The sequence below is a fragment of the Mastacembelus armatus genome, chromosome 9, assembly GCF_900324485.2.
Source record: "Mastacembelus armatus chromosome 9, fMasArm1.2, whole genome shotgun sequence".
NCBI lineage: Eukaryota > Metazoa > Chordata > Actinopteri > Synbranchiformes > Mastacembelidae > Mastacembelus > Mastacembelus armatus.
In genome coordinates, this window is record NC_046641.1 from 23770476 (window position 1) to 23793639 (window position 23164).

The 23164-nt window shown below is 43.8% G+C and overlaps 3 protein-coding genes across 3 annotated transcripts; 2 read left to right on the plus strand and 1 right to left on the minus strand.

Moving 5' to 3' along the window:
* Positions 1-231: 231 nt before the first annotated feature.
* LOC113139401 (protein cereblon homolog) lies at positions 232-1761 on the minus strand. The gene is made up of 2 exons (XM_026322588.2): positions 1095-1761; positions 232-611 (listed from the first exon to the last, which is right to left on the minus strand). The coding sequence occupies exons 1-2, from the start codon at positions 1507-1509 to the stop codon at positions 457-459; spliced, it is 570 nt and encodes a 189-aa protein (XP_026178373.1). The 5' UTR covers positions 1510-1761; the 3' UTR covers positions 232-456.
* Positions 1079-12246, plus strand: LOC113139397 (outer dense fiber protein 2-like). Its single transcript, XM_026322584.1, has 18 exons — positions 1079-1183; positions 3591-3732; positions 3999-4115; positions 4372-4511; positions 5132-5267; positions 5370-5501; positions 5822-5896; positions 5986-6057; positions 6227-6343; positions 6793-6990; positions 8348-8457; positions 8582-8717; positions 8886-8996; positions 9258-9521; positions 10090-10190; positions 10895-11057; positions 11472-11597; positions 11903-12246. The coding sequence occupies exons 2-18, from the start codon at positions 3625-3627 to the stop codon at positions 12047-12049; spliced, it is 2253 nt and encodes a 750-aa protein (XP_026178369.1). The 5' UTR covers positions 1079-1183; positions 3591-3624; the 3' UTR covers positions 12050-12246.
* Positions 12247-16307: 4061 nt separating this feature from the next.
* gle1 (GLE1 RNA export mediator) lies at positions 16308-23125 on the plus strand. The gene is made up of 15 exons (XM_026322564.1): positions 16308-16510; positions 17208-17450; positions 17868-18026; positions 18363-18511; positions 18589-18649; positions 19303-19560; positions 19728-19950; positions 20141-20253; positions 20351-20563; positions 20857-21047; positions 21133-21262; positions 21366-21470; positions 21966-22048; positions 22154-22217; positions 22341-23125. Exons 1-15 carry the CDS (start codon positions 16412-16414, stop codon positions 22407-22409), a joined length of 2160 nt encoding a protein of 719 aa, XP_026178349.1. The 5' UTR covers positions 16308-16411; the 3' UTR covers positions 22410-23125.
* Positions 23126-23164: the final 39 nt, after the last annotated feature.

Below are 23164 nucleotides of genomic sequence, written 5' to 3' on the forward strand. Positions count from 1 at the left end.
GGTGAGTTTGGGAGGGGCAGGAGTATGTTGGTTACTGGGGAGAGTGGTTATTTTGACACCATTTCTATGGGACTTTTTTTTTCATTGTATTGTTTTACAGATATCCATGAGATTTGAATGACATTTTTAATAAAGGACAAAATGGAAAAAAAAAAAGCTTGTAAATTTTGGCCCCTAATGCTTCATGGGTAAAAAAAAAACAAAACAAAAAACAAAACAAAAAAAAAACTGTTATCTCACAGAATTTACATTTAATCACCCTTTCCTTTTCCGCTGTGGGGAAAAGAAACTGTTTTAAATTTGAGGTGTACAACTTGCTTTGGTACAATAATAAAACTTACTGTGTATACATGTGTGGGAGTCTTCAAGAAAACAAGTGGGTGCGTAGAAACTGATTTTAAAAAACATTGTGTAGCAGCAAAGGCACCTTGGTTAATTATGCAGTCTAAATTCCCTTTAGCTCTTGAAAGATTTCGGAGTCATTAGCAGGCTCGAAGCAAAATCTTCTCTTAATAGTCGATGGGTGATTAAAGCCAAGAAGGTGTCCTCCGACTCCTCAAATTCAGTCTTTGTGATGGTGTCTGGCCAGTCGCTGGGCTGGAAGGCCCAACCTGCCGTAGGACAAGACAAGAAAATGTCATCAAACACAAATAGTGGCTTGTTAAATTAATATCTTGTTAAGTTAACCGATTATATTTTCAATGTATTGTGTGAAACTGATACAAGTATTTAATAAGTTCCATGAGTGGGCACAACTTAATTTATATTTTCATTTAATAACGTTATTCCTTTTAACATAATTGAGATTGATGATACACAATCCTGACCACAGCAATGTAGGTACTGGGGAGATTAAAGCTTTTTAGTATTGATTATGCCTCAGTAAGTGTAATTTAATTTTTATTTATACTATAACTTGCTCCAAGATTTTCTCTGATCATACAATTACATAAATGTGATTATAATGGAGATAATTCTGATGAGCACAGTGTTTATTTTTGATGGGATAAGTGAGGTTTGTTTCATCTCACAGTAAAGGAGGATTTTAAAGATGAGTATTTTATTAGTGTGCACCACGCCGGGATCGTACCCACCTAAATGGATTTTACACCGAGGACAGGTGGCCACCGTCCACGAGAACCCCGGGAACCAGGAGAAGTGTTTATCTGCCGGCCAGTGCTGGGTAACGTCAGCTTTTCTGAACGTGATCACCTCAAACCGGTGTCCGTGGGGGTTTTCCAAATACTGGACGTTAACCTTCCGGCCCCCGACCAGCGTGTCGTTGCGGCTGGACAGCGCCAAGCGGCTGGGGACGAAGTGGATGTCCGTCCCGACCGCCAGCTCATGTCCGCACGCCCTGCACAGCATCAGGGTGTCTGTGCTGGCTCCCGCATCCCCCGCCTCGCACGCCCCAGTGGGCCGGTGTGCAGCGGGGTAAAAGAGGAGGACCAGGGAAATATAGTGCACCATCACCGGGTCCAGCCGCTTCGACAGCCGCTCGCAGCTCATCGCTTCTCCGCACGCACATGGAAGGCTAACCCGCTAGCTCCTCGCTGCTAGCAGCTTTGTTTTTAGCTCAGGCGGTGCCGTCAGGTTATCGATCAAAAATACATCGGATCATCGATAATGCGCCAATACAATAGCAAGATATATGGTGATTAGTGGACTTATCGATAAATTCGCTTATAGATTTAGCGCTAGCTTGTTTTTATGCTAACTAACGTCCGGAAGTGCCTGGGAAAGAAACAGGAAGTGCAGTCACCTCAACCATTTCCTACAAAATCACACACAACTACCAACGTGTTATTTACTTTATTATTTACTTCACTAAATACGTGTTATTTATTATTTTATTAACTAGATACTACAGTGTTATTTAGTATTTACTCAGCTAGATACTAACGTGTTATTTAGTATTTACTCAACTTGATACTAACGTGTTATTCACTTTGCTACACACGTGGACAAAATTGTTGGTACCCTTCCATTAAAGAAAGAAAAACCCACAATGGTCACTGAAATAACTTGAAACTGACAAAGGTAATAATAAATAAAAAATTTTAAACTAAGGAAACTGGCTCTTGAAAAGACTGAAAATAATTTGACCACAGAGACGTGTTAAACTGAACTGTGTCCTGTAATTAGCATCACAGGCGTCTTCAAAGTTGTATTTAAAGAGTGAAAAGTCATCACTGTGCTGTTTGGTATCATGGTGTGTACCACACTGAACATGGACCACAGAAAGTTAAGGTAAGCTTGATGTTCCTGTGACTACAGTTGCACATATTCAGAAGTTTAAGGTGCATGGGCCTGTAGCCAACCTCCCTGGATGTGGCCGCAAGAGGAAAACTGATGACAAATTGAAGAGATAGGGAACAAAATGGTCAATGGTAACCAAAGAATCCTGAACAACTTCTAAAGAGATTAGAGGTGAACTCCAAGGTCAAGGCAGTGTCAGATCGCAGCATCTGTTGCTGTTAGAGCCAAAGTGGACTTAATGGAAACAAATCATAAAAAAAACAGACTGGAATTTGCCACAAAGCTTCAAAAGGTTGTGCATCAAAATATTAAGTTAAGAGTACTATCATTTTTGTCCAGGCCAGTTTCATTACTTTCTTTTTTAAATGCTTCTGTTGAATTCAAAAGTTTAAGTAAATTATTTTTCAGTTTCAAGTTATTTCACTGACCATTTTGTTTTTTTTCTTTAATGGAAATGTACCAACTCTTTTGTCAACGTGTGTAGATAAACTAATTCCAGTTACACATTACCCAAATCTGGACTGTACAAAAATGTTTTAGGATAATCATTTTAGGCTTCGTAATTATTCCTGAGATCATCCCAATGTTATTTTTTTAAACAAAGACAAAAAACAGGGTATTAATTAAACACTTAGGCATTAGTTTCTGTACATTTCCTTTCCTAACTGCTCTGATTGTTGAATTCAAGTGATTATTCCAGGCACAGGGAGGTAAAACTATTTAATATTTCACAAACATTGTGGTAAACATGGTCTAAACGAGCTATTTAATGATAATGATAGAACGACTGTAACATTAAAAAGCTGCTTACACATTGGTAATAATAACAATATATTAATTATCTACTGTGTAAGCTAATATACAATATACAACACACATACAATATAATATATATAAAAATATTCGTCACTTGTTAATTTGTACTGTATTTGTTAAGTGAACAATTGCTGATGATGTTTTTGTTCCTTATATTAAGTAGTACGTTAAACGATCAAAACAGTTTTTCAACTGTGTTGGCACTTTAATATAAATCTTCTTTCACTTTGGAATAAAGTGGGGAAAACCCATTTTGCCGACATTCCGTGAATGCACCATTGCCAGTTATTTTCAATGGTTACCAGGAGCAACGCTTATCGACCTCTCCCGTACACCAATCACAGAGCTAGATTTTGCAAATCAGCCAATCAGAGAGCTCGTCTGTGCAACCAAACAACCGTTCACTCCACAGACAAAAGCGGAGATTTATCTTGGAAAACACGCAAGCTAGCGGGGAAATAATGCGGCATTTCTGTTTGTTTTTTGTTTCTTTGGGTCCTGGCTGACCCTAACAGCATCTGAGTGTTGTTGTTGAAACGTGTGGAAGAAATGACAACCTGGGTTTCATCGCCAACACCGCCGCCGGTTCACGTCCATGTCCCGGAGACCACACCTGTGCATGTTCATATGAAGAGGAGCCCCAGCAGGACCCCGCAGGTTATTATAAGTCACTGGTTTATTGAACTTTAAATATATATCTTAAGGTTAAATAGGTTATTTCTTACTGCTGATATGGTGAGAGTCAGGGTGTCAATACCCACAGTGCAGAGGACATTACTATTTTGTATGTTAGGGGCTTTTTGTTATGTCCATACAGAACTTGGTCATTTTTCCTTTCAGCATACTTCTTAAAGAGTTTACAGCGAGTTAGACTGGAATAGGTTTTTGGGTTTTACCTGTGGAATCCATCACCTTTTCTGCAGAACTGGACTAAAGACATCCAGGTGAAGGGAGGTGGAGGGAGGTCAAAGGTCCGGACACCGTGGATCCCTCCAGGAAGACTGTCCTGCCGCCGGGATGTGGGCTCCAACAAGTGTCAGGTCTCATCATGGTGTTTATCTCTCACAAATACACTGGCAAAGGAAAAGAGTTTATTTGGCACATAGTTAGTAAATAAACATGTTCCACACGTGTTGACACCCTGAACTGTCACAATGAGACACATTCACTGATATGCAGCATATTTTTGTTTTGCATTTAGTCCCAGTTTTCATTGCATTGCATTTTTTATTGTACTTGCCTGAAGTTGCACATGTTGTGGGTTTTCAGTTAACGTGCGTTTGTTTTGTGTGTTAGGGTCAGAGAAGCCGAGCACAGCATCGGTCAGAACGTGGAGTCGGGGGTGATGGAGAGGAGCAAGAAGAAGACCTGGCTGCTGAATCCAAAAACCTCAGCGTTCTGCTCAGAGAGCAAGAAAACATCTGTCGTCTAAAGAAGTAAGAACGGCTTCAGAGAACACACCTAACTCACTTTAACAAGTGCTCCCAACTTCTTCAGGTTTTATACTTTTTATTTTTGGGGACATTTTGGTTTGTGATGAGATGTCTTCTGTTGGTGGATACTTTAACTGTCCAAACGTAAGCTGTGAAACATCTTTCCTGAATAGTCTTAGGAAACATCACATCAGTGCAGTCGCCTCTGTATTAAACAGCAAGGGCTTCATGTCTGGGTCACCATTTTTCATTTTCTGCCAGAGATTGCACCGACTTTGCAACGAATGTTGTGAAAAATAGACCAGAAAATAAAACAGTAAAATGAGGTGAATTGAACAGGACACAGGACTATGTTAGTCTGCTATTTTTACTGTTTTACTGTTTCTTATGGTTGGAAGAACTGCAGAACATATAACCAGAGTTTCCAGATGTTAAAGTAAAAGGGTTTTTAAAACGTATTAAAGTACCGTACTCGAGAAAATGTTTCTTTCCACCAGTGTAAATGTTGAAGAAATGGATGAGATTCATTTCTGCTGCAAAAATACCCAGAGACCTGTGACAGATATGTCCCATGTGGTGGCAGCTGAACTCACTCCTGTGTATTTTATTTTTTCCCCTCTCAGTTACAGGTCAGACTCTCGGGGTCCACACAGAGAGACAGACCTGCTCCTCAGGGTGCTCGTAGAAGCAGAAATCGATGGCGTAGCAGTCGCTAATCAGCTCACGGCCCTGAAGGAAACCATCGACAGCCTCGCTAAGGTGAGTCCAGCACCAGATATTCTCTTTGAGCTCACAGTGTGCAGGAGGATGAAAGGAAGACTGTACATGATTGGGCTTTTGTGTATTCATTTATTTTTTTAGGACAAGCGGCTGTCTAAGTTGCACGCGGCTGCACTGGGCCGACAGCAGGCGTTGTTGCTCGAGAAGATAGAGATGTTCGACATCACGAACCGCAGCCTCAGGGAGCTCCTCAGAGACTGGAGCCACTACGAGGTACAGGATGTTTGTGTCGTTTGAAGTGCTGTCAAACCTCCTGTGGCAAATCATCATTTGTGCACAACATCACAGCAAAGAATTTCACCGGTGCTGAACAATAAATGAGTCGGATGATCAGTAAATGAATCTGTGACAATTAGATTTTTTAGGTTATTTTCAGTTATTTTATCAGGTAAATATGACAAACATTTATTGGTTCCTCCTTCGAAACACAGAAAGAACACGTGAAAATGCCACATATGACACCAGTGAATTGAATGTCATTGTCACAAATATCCGTCTTACCGCTGGTCTGATTCTGTGTGGTTGTGTCACAGAGAGAATCGCTCTTGCGCTCAGAAGAGAAAACCACCTTGAAGAAGAGGCTGGCTGACAGTGAAGCAGAGAACATGGTGAGTGACGTACACTGCTGCTTTTCCTCCATAAGTTCACCTGCCGCCAGGTAACGCCACACTCGGATGTTTTTCTGCTTTTCTTGCAGCGACTTTTGGCCAAACTCACCAACAAGGAGAAAGAGGCGTCTAAGCTTGCTGAGCACTTGGATTTTGAGAAGGTTCAGAATTATGAGTGGAGCTGTGTCTTTGTTTACACACACACACACGCACACACACACACACACACACACACACACACACACATAAGCTCCAAGTGTTCACAGTTGTTCAGTTGTTCACAGGTGTTCACAAAGTCCTCTTACTCTCTGCGTCCCTCTGTCCCTGCAGGATAACGTAAAGACGACGGAGGAGATTTCAAGGATCCTGGAGTCGACCCGCGACCACCTGGAGTCTCAGCTCAGCAAAGCCGCGGCTGAAAAGGCCAACCTGGCTGCTCAGATTCAGGTGTGTGAACATGAAACCCGATAAAACACACACACTGGCCCTGTCAGATGTGGAGCAGTTGTTATCCAGTAGGGTGGGACAGGGCCTAGTGTTGATGCCATTGCTGCCACAAATCCAGTCATTTGTTTTGGTGTCGCTGTGTAATCAGCTTTTGGGGCGATGCTATAAGTGAGTCGTCATCGTGCTGTCAGAACTGCAGACATACTGAGAGCTCACCTTCGTCATCCACTTGAGTAAATTTTGCCATTTTGAGAAATGGGGTTATTGATTAATCATGCACACCCCTGGGTTCTTGGGAACTTGTCTGTCTTTGAGATTCATGCATCGACTTCCAAATCACCTACCAGTGCTCAAACATTAAAGAAAAACACATTCATAAAAATCAGTAATGAGACTGTCCATCAGCTTTTACTGAGGACGATTCATATTCTTGATTCTGTGTGGGACAGAGGATGCAGCAGAGCCACGAGCAGCAGCAGGAAGAGCTCCGGGCTCTGCAGGACGAGCTGCAGACTCTGAGGCAACAGAGGGAAGAGGAGGAGGAGGAGCTGGGGCGGCGAGACCAGGAAGTCCGGACCCTGCTGACCCAGCAGGTAGATCGAGCCGAGGAGTCTGCCAGACAGCTCGCAGAGAAGCTTCAGGAGAAGGTCTGTGTTCAGAGCTGCCAGCAGCACAGTGAGAATCACATCACAGAGCAATAACACACAGAAAACATCAGGGTTGTCATTTACTTTCCTTCAGTGCTGATCAAAACTCGTTACCATCCTCAAACCAACATTAATCATTATACTTATTACTGTGTATATATATATTTTGATTTCCTTGCATCTCGTGGCCCCTCTCAAAGCAAAGGATACGTTTATTTATATGTCTTTAATTCTCTGTCACTGTCATTGTCACAACAACATCAGGAGATGTTGTAAGATAAATCACACAAATCGTCTCCGAGTTATTTATCATGTTGGAGCTTTTTAGATGACTGAATCTGATTCTGCAGCAGGACGGTGATCACAAACATCCTCAGAGAAACTGCAGCAGCTTCTTCAAGACGCTGGAAAAACTGTGTGCGGGTGTAAAGACAGAGCACTGGTCCATCACAGGGCTGACACAGACACTCACACCTACAGCCAATCCACAGATTTCAAATCATTAGACAACTTAGATTCACATATTAACTAGACCATCAGGAGATGTTGTTGGCACGCAAACCATCAAAGACCTGTCTGTCTACGAAACTATCCTGGTTCTCTGGGATGGTTCATGCCTCTGCTTTGTCCTGCATGCAAATTTTCTCTGAGCTGTGGCCATGTTGTCTGGCTAAGCCCTTTTATTCAAAGCCAGTTCAGAAAAAATTCCACCAGCTCCTTCTTGGTTCAGTGGCAGCAGTCCAGTGAAAAGCCCAGTCAGGAAACACAGAGGTGAGGAGACGCTCGTGCAGGCTGGGACGCCACATAGCGGCTGAGTTTGTACTGAAGGTACAGCAGTACGGTGGCTGTGGGCGTACACAGTGTCCTGCTTGTTAGGTTTGTTTGACCTCACTGTGAATCCTTTAGTTCCTTCGGTATCTGCTCAAATGTTTGCATGGGTCATCCTTATCTTCCTGAGTTCCAGTGTTGGGCTGAATGTTTAGGTGCTGAGAGTAAAGTGATGATGCTTTTAAATATTTCTGACAGATGAAGTGGGCAACACAGCGATTAGCACTGTGGCCTCGCAGCTTTTCTGTGTGTACAGTTCATGCAGGTCTAGTTAATATGTGAATCTAAGTTGTCTAATGATTTGAAATCTGTGGATTGGCTGTAGGTGTGAGTGTCTGTGTCAGCCCTGTGATGGACCAGTGCTCCGTCTTTACACCCGCACACAGTTTTTCCAGCGTCTTGAAGAAGCTGCTGCAGTTTCTCTAAGGATGTTTGTGATCACCGTCCTGCTGCAGAATCAGATTCAGTCATTTAAAAAGCTCCAACATGATAAATAACTCAGAGACGATTTGTGTGATTTATCTTAAAGGAAGCCCAGTTGGCTCAAGCTCTGTCCACGTCCAGTGAGTGGTGCCGCCGGCACTCTAAAGAGGCAGCAGCCAAAGGGCAGCGGGAAGAGGAAATCTCTGCCCTGAAACTGTGAGTGAAGCGTTTAATGAAAGACCGTGATGCTTTCTGATTCATCGAACAAGAACGTTTCCTGAGTCACCAAGATAACAGCAACAACCTCAAACAAAGTTTTCCATGCCTGCTCCCATCGCAGTCAGGTGACCGAGCTGAGCTCTCAGCTTCGTTCAGCGGAGGAGAAGAGTCGGGCGGAGAGGGAGGAGCTCCGGGATCAGCTTCACCACCTCAGTGCTGAAAACGCCTCCACCAAACTGGACAACCAAAGGCTCCAGGTACTGTCTGAAAAATCTACATTATCATGTCTTATGGGTAACTATGTTCTTGGAACATATTATTAAGTGATTCCAGCTTCTTCTTCTGCTGTCTCATCCTTTCTGTGCACTGAGGGAAATGTATTGTAATGTAAAATGCCATTTTTTATCAACATACATCACGTTTAGGGTGAACTGACGACATCTGAGGAGAAACTCAGAGGACTTCAGGCTGAAGCCCGTCAGCTGAAATCATCCATCAGAAAGTATGAAAACCTGGTGGAGAAATACAAGAAGAAGGTACAGCATCAGTGTGATTGTGTTTTTAGTTAATTAGGACGTAATGTGGAAAATTCCATCATCTTTGGACTTTCCTACTTTAAAAACAAATGTTAAATGACACATCAAAATATTCTGCTTTGCCTCTAGTGATGCTGTGTGAGGCATGAACTTCTGCATAAATGGGAAATATGTTTTTTGTGATTTGTCAACCTGACTCTTTATTTTGATAATTATGATTATTATTAATATAATGATTAGTTTGCCGACCTCCGTCTGCAGGTCCAGCAGGCTCGTATGGAATCTGAGGAGTACTCCCTAAAACTGGAGGTGACACAGAAGGAGGCGTGGGAGGCGAAGGTGAGCCTGGAGAGGGAGATGGAGCAGGTGAGGAGGGAGCTGCTGGGCCGGCTCCGAGAGCTCGAGACGCTGCCCGACAGACTGAGGAGGACGGAGCAGCAGCTACGAGACGCCCAGCAAGAGGCCGACGCCCACGAGAGGAGGAACCTGGAGCACAACGCTGCCATCTCTGAAGTGAGACACAAGGTACATCAGACCTGAGAGGAGACACTTGGTCACAGCTGAGTATTAGAGTAATACAGTGTCAGTCAGTGTAGAGCTTTCAGAGCTTTCAAAATTGGCACATCAGCAGAGACAAGGACTCACCCTCAAGTGGTCACATGGCCTCCACAATGCTCATCACATGACTGACCTCCTCTTAAAGTTTTACTAACGTGCCTCATATTTCCAGTGGAGCTTGGTTTAGATGTGAAATGGCCCCCAAATGACCATAGCAGGCTCCAAAATATGCCATCAGATATGTTTACTGTATTAATGCTGCAGATTTCGTGTTTAATCTCTCGAAGAGTTTCTAAAAAGAAATGCTGCTTTCTTCTCAGCTGTCATCTGCGACCTGATCTAGTTGAACCAGAGAGAGCTGTCAGCTGTAAGGATGCAGGAGGAATGTATGGAAGTGCATTTATGTCTGTGTGAATGTGAGAGGAGAGAAAAAGCAGGGCGACTGGGAAAGCTGCACTTACATGGTTGTAGACCTGACCGCCATGGGGATGTTGCGTAGAGGTGGATTTGTGTCTGACTCCGTGTTCCTCCGCAGGTGGAACAGCAGGGAGCTCAGCTGGGGACGTTTCAGCAGAGGAACGTGCTGCTGCAGGAGGAGAACAACGTTCTCAAGGAGAAAATTCTCAACCTAGAGAGGTAACAAACAGGTGACTGGCATCAAATCAGCATATTGTTTTTTACCAAAATGTTTAATGACTCTGCTCATTTTAGGACAAACAGCACAAACTTTTACAGACACCTTCAGTCCCGTCCCCAATAACACAACATTGTATGTAATTGAGTTTTGTGGTGCCACACAACAACACAACTCCATAATCCTCTTCTGGATATTCTACTTTAACACAATGACATGCAGAAATCACAGAAACGAATTTGCAATTTCTTATATTTACTGGAAACTCTTTCTGGCAGTTTGGAGATCAGTTCAGGAACCTCTGTCCAGAACCTCTGGGCACTAATTTCTTTACTACTGTTAAAGGGTAGATATTATGGTGGACAATTATGTGGTTCTGTGCTGTGGCTGCTGACAAAATGTGAAACCAGACAGTCCAGTCTGTTATTTGTGGGCTGCCTGTGTCTCAACCAAGAAAATCACTGACACCACAGTAACAGGTGGGACATTTGCATGTGGTATCATGAGTATGGGCCAGTCGTCCACAGAGATGTCTGAGACCTGGAGATCACTCTTCTGTTTCTCTGCCGACAGATAAGAAGTGGAGTTTTCATTACATCCTGCAGGGAAGAAATCAGTAAACACCGACACTGTCCTCTGTCTCGATGTGGAATGGTTTACCGTGAGCTGCAGCTCCACTGTAGTTTGTGTTGTGGGTGTTTTGCAGGAAGCTGGAGGACATGAAGGTAGAAAACAAAGAGATGTCTCAGGCTCTGACCTCGAAGGAGACCAGTATCCGCAGCGTGCAGCAGCAGCTGGAGGAGAAGACCAGCGAGTGCAGCGTCCTGTCCAGGCAGCTGCAGCAAACTCTGGAAGACGCACAGCAACAGGTCTGACACCACAAAGTGAGGAGTACTATGTGAAAGTAGTCGGACACGTCTGTGGTTTGGAGACCTCAAATTAGTGGAGTCTTGCTGCTTTTAAAGATTTGCATGCAGATGTTATTGTGTCTGTGCTATTTTACACATAATCATTTGTGTACATTTCTACACAACTTTCCATCATAAAACTGGAATTTAAATATTGATTAAATCTAATTATTAGTTTGCCGACTCTGGCTGTGACTGAGACAATACAGTGATTTGTGTGTTTAGTTTTTTGAATCAGTTCATCATTGTAGCTTATAGGAAGATCTGACCACATTTTAGGGCAAATTTAGTCATAAATGCAGGTTATTCCACTGTATGACATTCCAGTCTACGTAGAGAACTTATACTAGACATGTTTTCCTTCCTGGGCTGCAGGTGAACAACAGCATGCAGAGGGTTTTGGCCAAAGAGAGAGTCTCGCAGTCTAAAGCCCTGGACCTGCAGAGCCAGCTGAGCCGAGCCAAGACAGACCTGAGTCAGCTGCAGCGAAGCAAGGAGGAGGTACGTCACCCGGTCCCTTCCAGAAACATCCATCCATCCATCATCTGTTCCCTATTATTCCTAACCAGGGTCCCAGGGATCTGATGGACCCTAATCCCAGCTCCCTGGACAGGTCACCAGTCCATCACAGGGCCCCTTCCAGAAACATTTTTGTTAGATACTGTTGTGATTACTCTGTGCCAGTTAGACTCACACCCTCACAAGAGTTAGTAGAGAAATGAATAAGTAAAAGGAGGATTTTGGACTGATGCTTTTGGAATTCAGATTCTTTAAAAAGTGTTTTCTCTTTGTCTGTTTTCCTTCAGATGGAGCGTCGTTTCCAGAGTCAGCTGCAGAACATGAAAGACAGACTGGAACAGGCAGACTCCACAAACCGCAGTCTGCAAAACTACGTTCATTTTCTCAAAACCTCATATGGAAACGTGTTCGGGGACTCTTTGCTTGGAAGCTGAAGCTGAAAGTTTTACAACATCCCTGAAATGAAGGGAGCTTTTTTAAATGAAATGTTTTATTGTTGTTTTTCATCTTTCCTAAACAATTCTTGATTTTCTGTATGGCTTTAAGTTTCACTTTTATCTGTGAGCAAATGTTTAAAGTTTGTTCTGACAGAACATGTAATATACCTCCTTAAATAAAAACAAGGATTTTATCCCCTAAATAATTACCTGCACACCCAAACCCAAGTCCTACAATCATCTCATCGGTTTGCTATGGCCGCTGTTTTAGGAAACATTTACATCCTGCAGTTACAAAATGATCATCCTATTGAAGTTGCGAGCCACTTGGTGAATGTTAGTCCAATATTCAGTCTTAGAGCTCCGGTCTGGTCTCCACCAAACCTGCAGAAAAAAAAATCTGGACTGGTAGCTTGCTGGATTAGCTTGCGTGTCCACCCACACGGGCTGATGAGAGCAAACTGGGTCATATAGTAAAGGTGCATGCCACTAAACCCAAAACAAAGAGCCAAAATAATTAAAAGGTTCTGTTTATGGTAATCACTGGGTTCAACACTAGTAATGGGGGAACCAGAAGCTGAAATGACTTTGAATGTGACAGCCTGTATACTCCGACTGCAATCAGTGGTAATAGGGTTTTGCCTGCAGATAAAATGTAATCAAACACACTGCAATCAAAATGCAAATGAGCATTGGACATGACCGTCAAATGAAAATCACAGCAAGGGCTATTATTTATTTTATTTATTTATTTTTTATTAAAATATTTAACCAATTACAATATTTAACCAATTAAACTGTGGGATGAAACCGGAGCACCCGGAGAAAACCCAAATAGACATGGGGAGAATAAGCGAACCCCACACAGAAAGGCCCTGGGTCAGGTGGGATTTAAACCCAGAACCTTGCTGTGAGGTGATGGTGTTAACCGCTGCTCCACCATGCCGTCCTGAAATGATTTTGAGCCAATTTATTTTTTCTTTTTGATGGGGGTTATTTTTTATTAAAATATTTAACCAATTAAACTGTGGGATGAAACCGGAGCACCCGGAGAAAACCCAAATAGACATGGGGAGAATAAGCGAACCCCACACAGAAAGGCCCTGGGTCAGGTGGGATTTAAACCCAGAACCTTGCTGTGAGGTGATGGTGTTAACCGCTGCTCCACCATGCCGTCCTGAAATGATTTTGAGCCAATTTATTTTTTCTTTTTGATGGGGGTTATTTTTTATTAAAATATTTAACCAATTAAACTGTGGGATGAAACCGGAGCACCCGGAGAAAACCCAAATAGACATGGGGAGAATAAACGAACCCCACACAGAAAGGCCCTGGGTCAGGTGGGATTTAAACCCAGAACCTTGCTGTGAGGTGATGGTGTTAACCGCTGCTCCACCATGCCGTCCTGAAATGATTTTGAGCCAATTTATTTTTTCTTTTTGATGGGGGTTATTTTTTATTAAAATATTTAACCAATTAAACTGGGATGAAACCGGAGCACCCGGAGAAAACCCAAATAGACATGGGGAGAATAAGCGAACCCCACACAGAAAGGCCCTGGGTCAGGTGGGATTTAAACCCAGAACCTTGCTGTGAGGTGATGGTGTTAACCGCTGCTCCACCATGCCGTCCTGAAATGATTTTGAGCCAATTTATTTTTTCTTTTTGATGGGGGTTATTTTTTATTAAAATATTTAACCAATTAAACTGTGGGATGAAACCGGAGCACCCGGAGAAAACCCAAATAGACATGGGGAGAATAAGCGAACCCCACACAGAAAGGCCCTGGGTCAGGTGGGATTTAAACCCAGAACCTTGCTGTGAGGTGATGGTGTTAACCGCTGCTCCACCATGCCGTCCTGAAATGATTTTGAGCCAATTTATTTTTTCTTTTTGATGGGGTTGATGGTGTTCTGTGTGCAGGTTGACTGGACGTGACAGAAGAGGTCAGAGTGAGGTGGTGTCCCCCCAATTCTTCTAAAGACCTGCAGGAATTTTTTCTTTAAAGATTTTTTCTTTGTTTTCTTCTGAGCCTCGTCCATCTGATTTTCCAGGCTTTTTAGTTTGTCTATCAGTAAATCCCTGGATCTTGTTATCTCTTCCTCCTTCAGGTCCATGGCCTGCTTCGTGGCCCTGATGGACTCCAGGAGGCCAGACCTCTCCTTATCCCACTGCAGTCGTTCGTTGTCCAGGTCTTCCTGCACCCGGATCAGTGCAGCCTTTAGGGTGGAGGTTGCCTCCATGTGTTCGGCCATGAGGCGAGACCTCTCCTCCTCCCACTGGTGTCTGTAGTGGTCTAGGTCTTGGATAAATGTTCCCTTCATGCTGCAGGTGGCCTCCATATGCTCAACTAGAAGACGGGATCGGTTGTTCTCCCACTGCGTCCTTTCATTGTCCAAATCTCTTCTTGCCTGGATCAGTGCTGCCTTCAGGCTGGAGGTTGCCTCCATGTGCTCAGCCAGGAGATGGGACCTTTCCTCTTCCCATTGAGATCTTTGACTTCTCAGGTCCTCTTCTGCCTGGACCAATGCAGCCTTAATTTTGCAGGTTTCCTCCACCTGTTGAGCTACACACATCTGGACATCTTTCTTCATCTGTGTTTCACATTGGAGAGCTTCCTGTAGTTGTTGTATTTTCACTGCAGCTTCTCTTTCTGTCTTTTTCTTTTGGGACAGCTCAACGTGAAGGGCTGCCAACTCCTGGTCTGCTTCAGATTTCTGATTTTTGAGCAGTTCTTTCAAACACTCAACCTCCATGAGTAAGGCAGACTTTTCTTGAGCTAGTGCAGATATCTTGTCGTCCCTCTTGCCCAGGAGCAGATGTAGGTCAAGCTCAGGGATTTGAATGAGGTTCTGATTGGTTTTTTGCAAGTACGCCTCTAAACCGATGTTAGTATTATTTTTAGCAGCATTCAGTGATTGGTCTTGTGTATTGGCAGGCTGCAGGCTGGGAATCACTTTTGGGGGTCTGTTGAGGATCACTTCAGATGGTTGTTCAGTGTTATCTTTAGACTGCTCTTCAGTTTTCACTACAGGCTGTTCTCTGGTTTTGACCACAGTCTGTGTTTCCGTTGTCTCCGCCGACTGTATTTCCGTCATCACAGTCAATCCAAAGACGCAGAGAGGTTGGAAAGAAGACTTCTTCTGAGGTGGAGTCCTCCTCTTCTGGTCCGCCTTCCGTCCCTGCTGTTTCATGGTCCCTCTCTGGAGCTGAGGAAAGTCTGTGTGGTTGGGCATGAGATTAGACATCAGGCCAGACACCACTTGGGAATTTAGTTTCTTCCAGGGGTTGACTGGCTGTGGTTTTTCTTCTGGTTGGCAGATAGAAGATTGCTGGTTCTCCCTCTCTACTGGTTTCACAGATGGCTGTTCTACAGCAGTCTGGGTAGAACTGTCTTCTGTGGGGAGGACCTTTTCCAGATTCCTGGCATGCAGGATGACTTTGTTTTTAAGGCTTATTCTGCCGTTTTCAACGTTGTTTCTTGCGCTTGTCTCCATAACGAAAAGTTGTGGTTCACTGAGTGAGTGTGGTTGCTAGAATGATCTGTGTGTTCAGGGGGGACTTCCGTTATAGACAGAATGTGGATCAAAGGCACATTAGAATGTTCAGCTGATGACAGATCAAAGGCACATTAGAATGTTCAGCTGATGACAGATCAAAGGCACATTAGAATGTTCAGTTCAAAGTTATTAAATGAATTATTATTCAAATAATATTAATTAATAGTAATTAATAAAGTGATTATTTAGGTAGTATTACAAGTATTATTTACTTGTAACTATTTTTGTAACTAATGCAGCTTTATTTTGCTTAATCCTACATATCACTTACAAATAACCATTATAACCTTGACTGTGTTAGTGTGTACTAATAAACTGGCAGAGGATCCTCTTTAGCCGTATATTGTAGCTTTAATGTGCCAATTGAAGTGTAGTCCCACATTCGCATTTCAGGTTTTAGGTCATGGAAAAATCTAGAACAAATACATCTCACGTTTAATATTAGTATGCAGAGTTTAAGTAAATCTAGTTGTGATGCTGGTTTAGACTGAGTGAGAAAAGAGTTTATGAATTTTGAAAAATGTTACTGACAAAGTGAACTTAGAGAGGACAGTCCAAACATAATTACACATTAATGTCATTTATTATAAAACCAGTCCATAAAGTGCTTTAAAGGGTTTTTGTGTTTTGTGCTGTAATAAGGAGACGCTCCAGCCGGAACCATAAGATCTTTATGCAGTAGGCGGGCGGGTTGTCGTCGGACTGTAATTTATGTAATACAGTCCGGCGGTTCAAAACGAAAGCTAGCATTGTCAGTAGCTAGTTAGTTGTGTTTGGATGTGTTTACTAGTCTGTCGTGATGCCTGCTGAGAATTTACGATGGGAAACTTTGCAAGCCTTAAAAAATTCACCAAAGGGAAGCATCACTTTCGACCCGTACTGGTCGGAAAGGGGCGAGGTGAGTCAGCACTGCTAACCGACGTTAGCCCAAACACGGCTAGCTAAACATAGCTGCCCCAGATTGTTTGTCTAATCAAATAACTAACCAATAAAAGTAAACAAACAAATAACCAATGCCAGTTTATTTGTTAAAGCGACAGTTAAACAGTTTAGCAGCTAACCAGCATAGTTTTCTAAACCATCCAAACTGAAACCTGAGAGAAATTCAGCAACGTTACTTGTATTACAGTAACGTTAGTTACGTACTTGTAACGTTACTTCATTTATACTTTAATTTTTAATTTAATTTAGTTCAAAAACTCTTCTTTTGTATTTCTACTTCACTACATTTCACAGGGACGCAACTGACCCATCAGGGTGACCAGACTTCTGTTTTTCTTTTTAAAGAAAAAGTAACAGCAAGGACGAAAGGCTCGTTTTTTAATGCTAATGTTTGCTCACAGGTGTATCTGACACCTATAGGTGCTGCTTACTCTGTTGTTCAGAAGTGTTTTTTAATCATTATGGTCCATGTCTCTAATCATCAAAATGTATATGATTTGTTTTTTCAACCTTTTGTCTAATAGTGAGTATTTGTAGTGAGCTCAAGTTTAGTTTTGGTGATTTGAGAGTGTGAGACTAAAAATAAATCTATAAATCTCTGATACATTATTCATGAGAGAAGCACATTGGAGCTGTGATGTGTGTTCTTGCAGCATATTTTGGCAGGTTGTAAAGAGGCTCTCAGCTTGTCCCCCCACACTGGGATCATATTGGAGCGTTTGAACTCCTCGCCCCTGCAGAAGTCTGGCTTTCTGACCTCCCACTCTGGAGACTCCAGCCCTGGGCTGTCTGAGGAGATCCCAACCACAAGCTTCTCCTCAGGATCCATCTCTGACATCAACGCTAAGCAGAACACAATTTCCACAGCACTGTCATTAAAGGCCGAGCGTGAGCAGGCAAGTCTGTGAACGCACCTTGATCTCCCTGTGTTTTTCTACTGGGAAGAAAAGTTTTAAAGTCAAACTATGTTGTAAAATCTGGTAGGTTTCAAATAAATGTTCACTCAAATTCACAATAAACTTTCAGCTTGGGATTCACTCTTTATTTTGGAAACAGCAGCTTAACAGAAAAAGTCATCAATTTATCTTTTGTCTGTATACTGTTGATGTGGTTGGATGTAGGATTAGGTCTTTGTCAGTTATTTCTTTAGTGTAAGTCTTGCCTGTAATATTTTAGGCAAGACTTGACTGCTCTGTGGAGCTGGATTTGAAGCCTAACCCCTCTAAGACAGCAGCGTACTTTGTGGTTCTGAATTAATTTGTGTATCCTGAATGTCTGACTCTTTACTGTTTCTTTATGTGAATGTGCTGCAGGCTGTTAGCGATGAAGTAAAGGATGATAATTCAGAGACAGATGTCAGTGAAGCTTCCAGTCCTGCAACACTACCTGCCATGTCCCTGTTGTCACCCAAAGCCATGGAGACGGCCGGCCACATCATCAGATTTGAGGAGGAACACAGAGAAAAGGCCAAGGTCAGGCACTATGGTTGTTGGAAGTCCAATAATGTTAATTAAATGACTCAGTGATGAGATAATATTGGCTGCATGTAATGTTTCTATGTGATATAATGTGTTAAGTGTAGATATACAAATGAGCCAAAACAATATGGAGAAGTGACTGAGGCATGGACTGAACAAGACCTCTGAAGTTACTTTATTCATCCTTAGTCCTACATTGTTCCTGACTCATAAATCAATAAGACACTTAAAACCTTTTCAAGGATGTGGATGTCTGTGGAATAAACCTGACTTGCACACAGGAAGCTTGGCACTGTCACCTCACTGATTTGTTTAAACCTGTTTGCTCAGATGGCGCTAAGGCTGCGGCAGGAGACGCAGGAGAAGCTGGTGGCGGCGGCGGCGAGCTCCGAGTCAGAGCAGCTGAAGCGCTTTGAAGAGTTCATGGAGCTGAAGCAGAGACAGGAGTACCAGAGCATGAGGGACATGATGGAAAGAGAGTAAGAGTCATCCAAAGCTACTTTTACTGTTCTGAAAATGTTACAACAGATCAGACATGTCTGCTTTTCCACTGCAGGACTAAAGAGAGCATCGGTCGCCAAGAGAAACTGAAGGAAGAGCAGCGGCACAGAATCAAGGTACAATCATCAGACGGCAGCTATTAAGGCTGCTGGTTCCAGCATGTGTTCAAATCCTGTTTATCAAGTGTCTCAGATTAGAAACTGAGGCCTAACAAAGATCCAGTGAAGACTTTCAGGTCTTCTCAAAGCATTTTACCAACTTCACGAACTCAGGAAGTTACCCCCGTCTGGGATTTAGCAAAGCTCCACAGGTGTCACATAGAAACGTGTGGGGGGAGACAAATGGTTATTATTTATTGATAAATATTCAAATTACAGGTTTGGCAGAAGAGAGCTCCATCAAGGATCTCACCAGCTTTTAAAAATGTGATTATTTCACAGTCGATAATTGTTTATCTCTGAATCTCCTTAATCAGTAGATTCTCAAATTTCCCCAAACTCACCATGGAAATATGGATTCTTGAAGCCTTGCATTAATTTATTCATAATGTATTTGTTTCCTATTTAAAGTTTCAGGTGACTGTGCTATATTGAAGACACGATGAAGTTATAATAGCCTGCACCATCATTTCAGCTTGTGCAGTTTTGTACAGTACATGAAAGTGTGGCCACTACAGACACTGCTGGAAATTTGAAAACCATGTGACAGTACAGGGCTGAAATGATCATCTTCCTGTATAAACACGTTTGCTCCTCGTCCTCGGTGTCAGATCCTGAACCTGCGGGTGAGGGAGTTAGAGCAGCAGCGCCTGCGGGAGGAGGAGCTGGAGCGGCAGCGGCAGGTGGAGGGCAGGGAGAGGCTGCGTAGCCTCAACACCATCCAGGGGGAGATCCTGCAGCTCAACCAACTGCTGGAGCCGTCCACCCTGAACAAGACTGAGCTCCCAGCGGGCAGCCTCAGCTCCTACAGCACCCGCGGGAACCAGCTGTGCTCCCAGGTGTCGGAGGTGGTTCGGAAGACGGCAGAGGTCAGTCCTGATTTTGGATTGTTGTAAACGAATAAAAAGAGCTGTGGGAGAAGTTCAGATCCAGATTATGTTCTCACCTCAGCACAGCTGCCCACTCGATCCATATACCCAATCACAGTGGGAGGTGAGTGAGAGTGTTGGGATTTTCTCTTTTACCTTTTTACTAGGGAGAGTTTCCCAGTGTGGAGGACATGACGGTGGCTGAGCGAGCCCTCCATGAGATGAGGGCGCTTATCCGGCTGATGCAGGAGGAGGTAGTCAAGGTGCAGGAGAAGAAGAAGAAAGACCGGGAGGAGGAAGAGGCACAGAGGAAGCAAGCAGAGCTGCAGGCACAGAGGGAGGCGCAGAAGAAGGAGGCTCAGTCGGCCAAAGAGCAGGCACAGAGGAAAGGTCAGAAGAGTATGCCTTCCCACTCCCTTTCTTTCACTTCAAACTGAGTTATTGATTCTACATATACATGTTTTTCTGGCTGAGTCGCACTGGAAGATGTTTAATTTGACTGTTCCTAAAGGAAAAACATTTAGGATAGAATTCAGTGTTTTTTGGTGTAAACCACTACATGCTAAACGTCTCCCAACAGGGCTGCAGAACAGCGCTGAAGACAGCACGGTGAAATGGTCCAAGGAGCTGCAGCACTCAGCTGCTCAGTGTGTTCAGGCCTTCGAACACCTCAACTCCCCTAAAGATGCACAGGTGGGCTCTGGGGGGTATTAAGGGAGATAAAGAACAGAAATGATCATGAACATTGTGGGTGTTTAGCTGTGAGCTCAGATGGTTTTGTTTCTCTCAGACGAAGAAGCTGAAGCTGGAGCTCCAGAAAGCAGCCACCATCCCTGTCAGTCAGATCTCCAGCAACTCCGGATCGCAGCTCAGAGAAATCTTCGACAAGATCGACAAGCTGCTCTCGGGCCGTGCGGTGGTGTCGGGGGGGAAATCTGTCTCCACCTCCCAGCATCCTCAGGGTCTGGACTTCGTCAGCTACAAACTGGCTGAGAAGTTTGTGGTGAGTCTGCTTCAAATTCGGGAAATTCAGGAAAGGATGTGAAAGACTGAGGAGGGAGAATGTGTGATGCTCACTGAGAAGACGTCATCGCAGCTTCAACGTGGCAGCAGATTTTCATATGAAAACTGACATTAGTTCATTCAGTATGAACCACTTTCTGTGTGTCTCACTGTGACTTAGCCCAGTTAGCCACTGAGAGTCCTGCAGCTCCTTGGACCAGGTCGGTGTGCTGTCTTCAGCCCTGTTCTGCAGCCCCTCTGTGGTTTTTCATGCTGATTTCCTCCCCTCTGCAGAAACAAGGAGAGGAGGAGGTGGCGTCTCATCACGAAGCAGCCTTTCCCATCGCTGTGGTGGCTTCTGGTGTCTGGGAGCTGCACCCTCGGGTGGGGGAACTCATCCTCGCCCACCTGCACAAGAAATGCCCCTACTCTGTCCCACATTACCCTCCGATGAAAGAAGGCACACCTGTGGAGGAATATCAGCGGTGAGGGACTCAGGAATAAGTTGCCATGTTTGATTAATCCTAAAGAGAATTTTTGTGTAAAAACAAGGATTTTATCTTCTTCCAGGATTCTTGGTTACCGTGTGGACGACTCTGGAGTCGAAGGTCAGGACAGTTTCCTGAAGAGGATGTCTGGGATGATCCGTCTCTACGCTGCTATGATCCAGCTGAGGTGGCCGTACAGCTCCAGACAGGGGGTAAAAACTGTCCCGCCAGTCCCTGTTTAAGTGACACAGCAGAACCAGCACAGTCCCCATATATAAAATATGAACGATGGTTTACCCGTGTGCTCTGTTTCAGTCGGTCCCTCACGGCCTGAACCACGGCTGGCGCTGGTTGGCTCAGATGCTCAACATGGAGCCTCTGGCTGACATCACGGCGACGCTGCTGTTTGACTTCCTGGAGGTGAGGCCTGCACCTCTAAGGACACCTTTAACACCTGAGCACAGCGAGCTGAGTAATTGTGAGCCCTGTGTCATGATCATGATGATGGACACTGTTTTTCTGCTGCGTATCCTGAGCTCATCACAACCACAGATACAGTCACACCTGATACAATCCTGTGTGTGTTACAAACCACTCTGCTGTGTTTTGGTTCCTAGTGGGTTTTAAAACATGAATCTGTTTCTCACAGCCTGTATGTTGTTCTAACGTAGAGCGAATGTCCATGTGAATCCAGCCTAAGGTGCAAACCATGTAACCAGAGTCCACAGTTCAGCTCCCACCCAGGAGATTTCTCTGCATTTCTTTCTCCGCCCGTGTTTCCAGTTTCCCTCTAGACTAAAAAAAATAAAAAAAATCCTGGTGGTCCTGGAAGTAAACTTTATTTTACTGCTTTGTGAATGTCCATGTGTTGTCAACAGTTAAAGTCCAGTACTGATGTCTGTGTGTCTCCTTCAGGTTTGTGGTAATGCTCTGATGAAGCAGTATCAGGGCCAGTTCTGGAAACTGATCCTGCTTCTTAAAGAGGAATACTTCCCCAGGTACGTTCACCTGAGAACAGGCCGAGTCAGCTGCTGAAATATGTGACCAGCAGGTGTCGCCACACGTTGAGCTCTGAGCTCTGTGTTTCTCTTTGCTGTCTCCAGAATTGAAGCGGTGACCAGCAGTGGACAGATGGGCTCGGTCATCCGACTCAAACAGTTTCTGGAGGTACGTGACCAACCGCCGATGTTGTGGCAGTTTTGGTGTGCTGGTTCTTTCCGGTTCATAAAAATAAAAAGTGCTTTCGGTAGAAATACTGAACAAACTAAACTTTACCTTTTAAACGTGCAGACGTCACTGCAGAGCCGACAGATCAGCCCACCCAACGGCCAGCTGAGCTCCACGTTCTGGAGGTCTTGATGGAGGAGGAGGAGACTTTTAGAGCCAGACCTGGTGAGAGAGGGAAGGAGAGACTGGTCCAGAAAGTGGAGGCTGCTGGGAACATGAAGCAGCTTCTGTGGCTGGTTTCACTGATCAGGAGCTGATAGATGCTGATACAATATTAGACTTTGAGATATCCATCAGCAGCCGTGGAAGACGTGTGGCAGCAACAGGATATTTCTGTGGATTTGTCAGAACAGTGAAGGAAGCACTTTCTCACCAACATATCTGTCCTCCAAACATCTGCTCAACTAGTTTGCTAGTTCAAACATGTCTGCCATGCACGGATCGTTTTCGGCTTTAGAATATACTTCGTGTTAATATGTGCAAGAAAGAAAGGACAGCAGACATGCAGTAATTATGTTTTTACCGTTTTGTGAAGCGCTAGAATCTGAATCTTCCAGATGAATCTGTTCTCACAGCTGTTTGCTTCGGTTTTACTTTGTTGATGTTCATGTGGGAAACGGCTGGTTGCTCCAGGATCACTACTGTTTTTATTCAGTCAAATCAGAATTGTGTTGCATGATTTGAACCATTGCTATTTATTTTTTTATGCATCCACCGTGTGGAAGAAAGACTCAGTTTGAAGACGTTGAATCATTGTGCAGGGCTGCTGAGTACACTAGTGAGAGTTTCCAAAACACAAATGAATCGATGCCTTAACTGAAGCAGATGATACAGATTTACTAAGTACTAGAATGACTGTAATCCTTAAGTGTCTCTGTGTGAAATAA

Excerpts from the sequence above, each read along its gene's own strand:
- LOC113139401 (XM_026322588.2), bottom strand. The coding sequence starts at position 1,509 with ATGAGCTGCGAGCGGCTGTCGAAGCGGCTGGACCCGGTGATGGTGCAC. Across the intron at positions 612-1,094 it reads TCGGTGTAAAATCCATTTAG|GTTGGGCCTTCCAGCCCAGC; the intron begins GTGGGTACGATC and ends GTCCTACGGCAG.
- LOC113139397 (XM_026322584.1), top strand. The coding sequence starts at position 3,625 with ATGACAACCTGGGTTTCATCGCCAACACCGCCGCCGGTTCACGTCCAT. Across the intron at positions 5,502-5,821 it reads GAGACTGGAGCCACTACGAG|AGAGAATCGCTCTTGCGCTC; the intron begins GTACAGGATGTT and ends GTTGTGTCACAG. Across the intron at positions 8,997-9,257 it reads TGGAGAAATACAAGAAGAAG|GTCCAGCAGGCTCGTATGGA; the intron begins GTACAGCATCAG and ends CTCCGTCTGCAG.
- gle1 (XM_026322564.1), top strand. The coding sequence starts at position 16,412 with ATGCCTGCTGAGAATTTACGATGGGAAACTTTGCAAGCCTTAAAAAAT. Across the intron at positions 18,027-18,362 it reads AACACAGAGAAAAGGCCAAG|ATGGCGCTAAGGCTGCGGCA; the intron begins GTCAGGCACTAT and ends CTGTTTGCTCAG. Across the intron at positions 21,048-21,132 it reads CCTGTGGAGGAATATCAGCG|GATTCTTGGTTACCGTGTGG; the intron begins GTGAGGGACTCA and ends ATCTTCTTCCAG.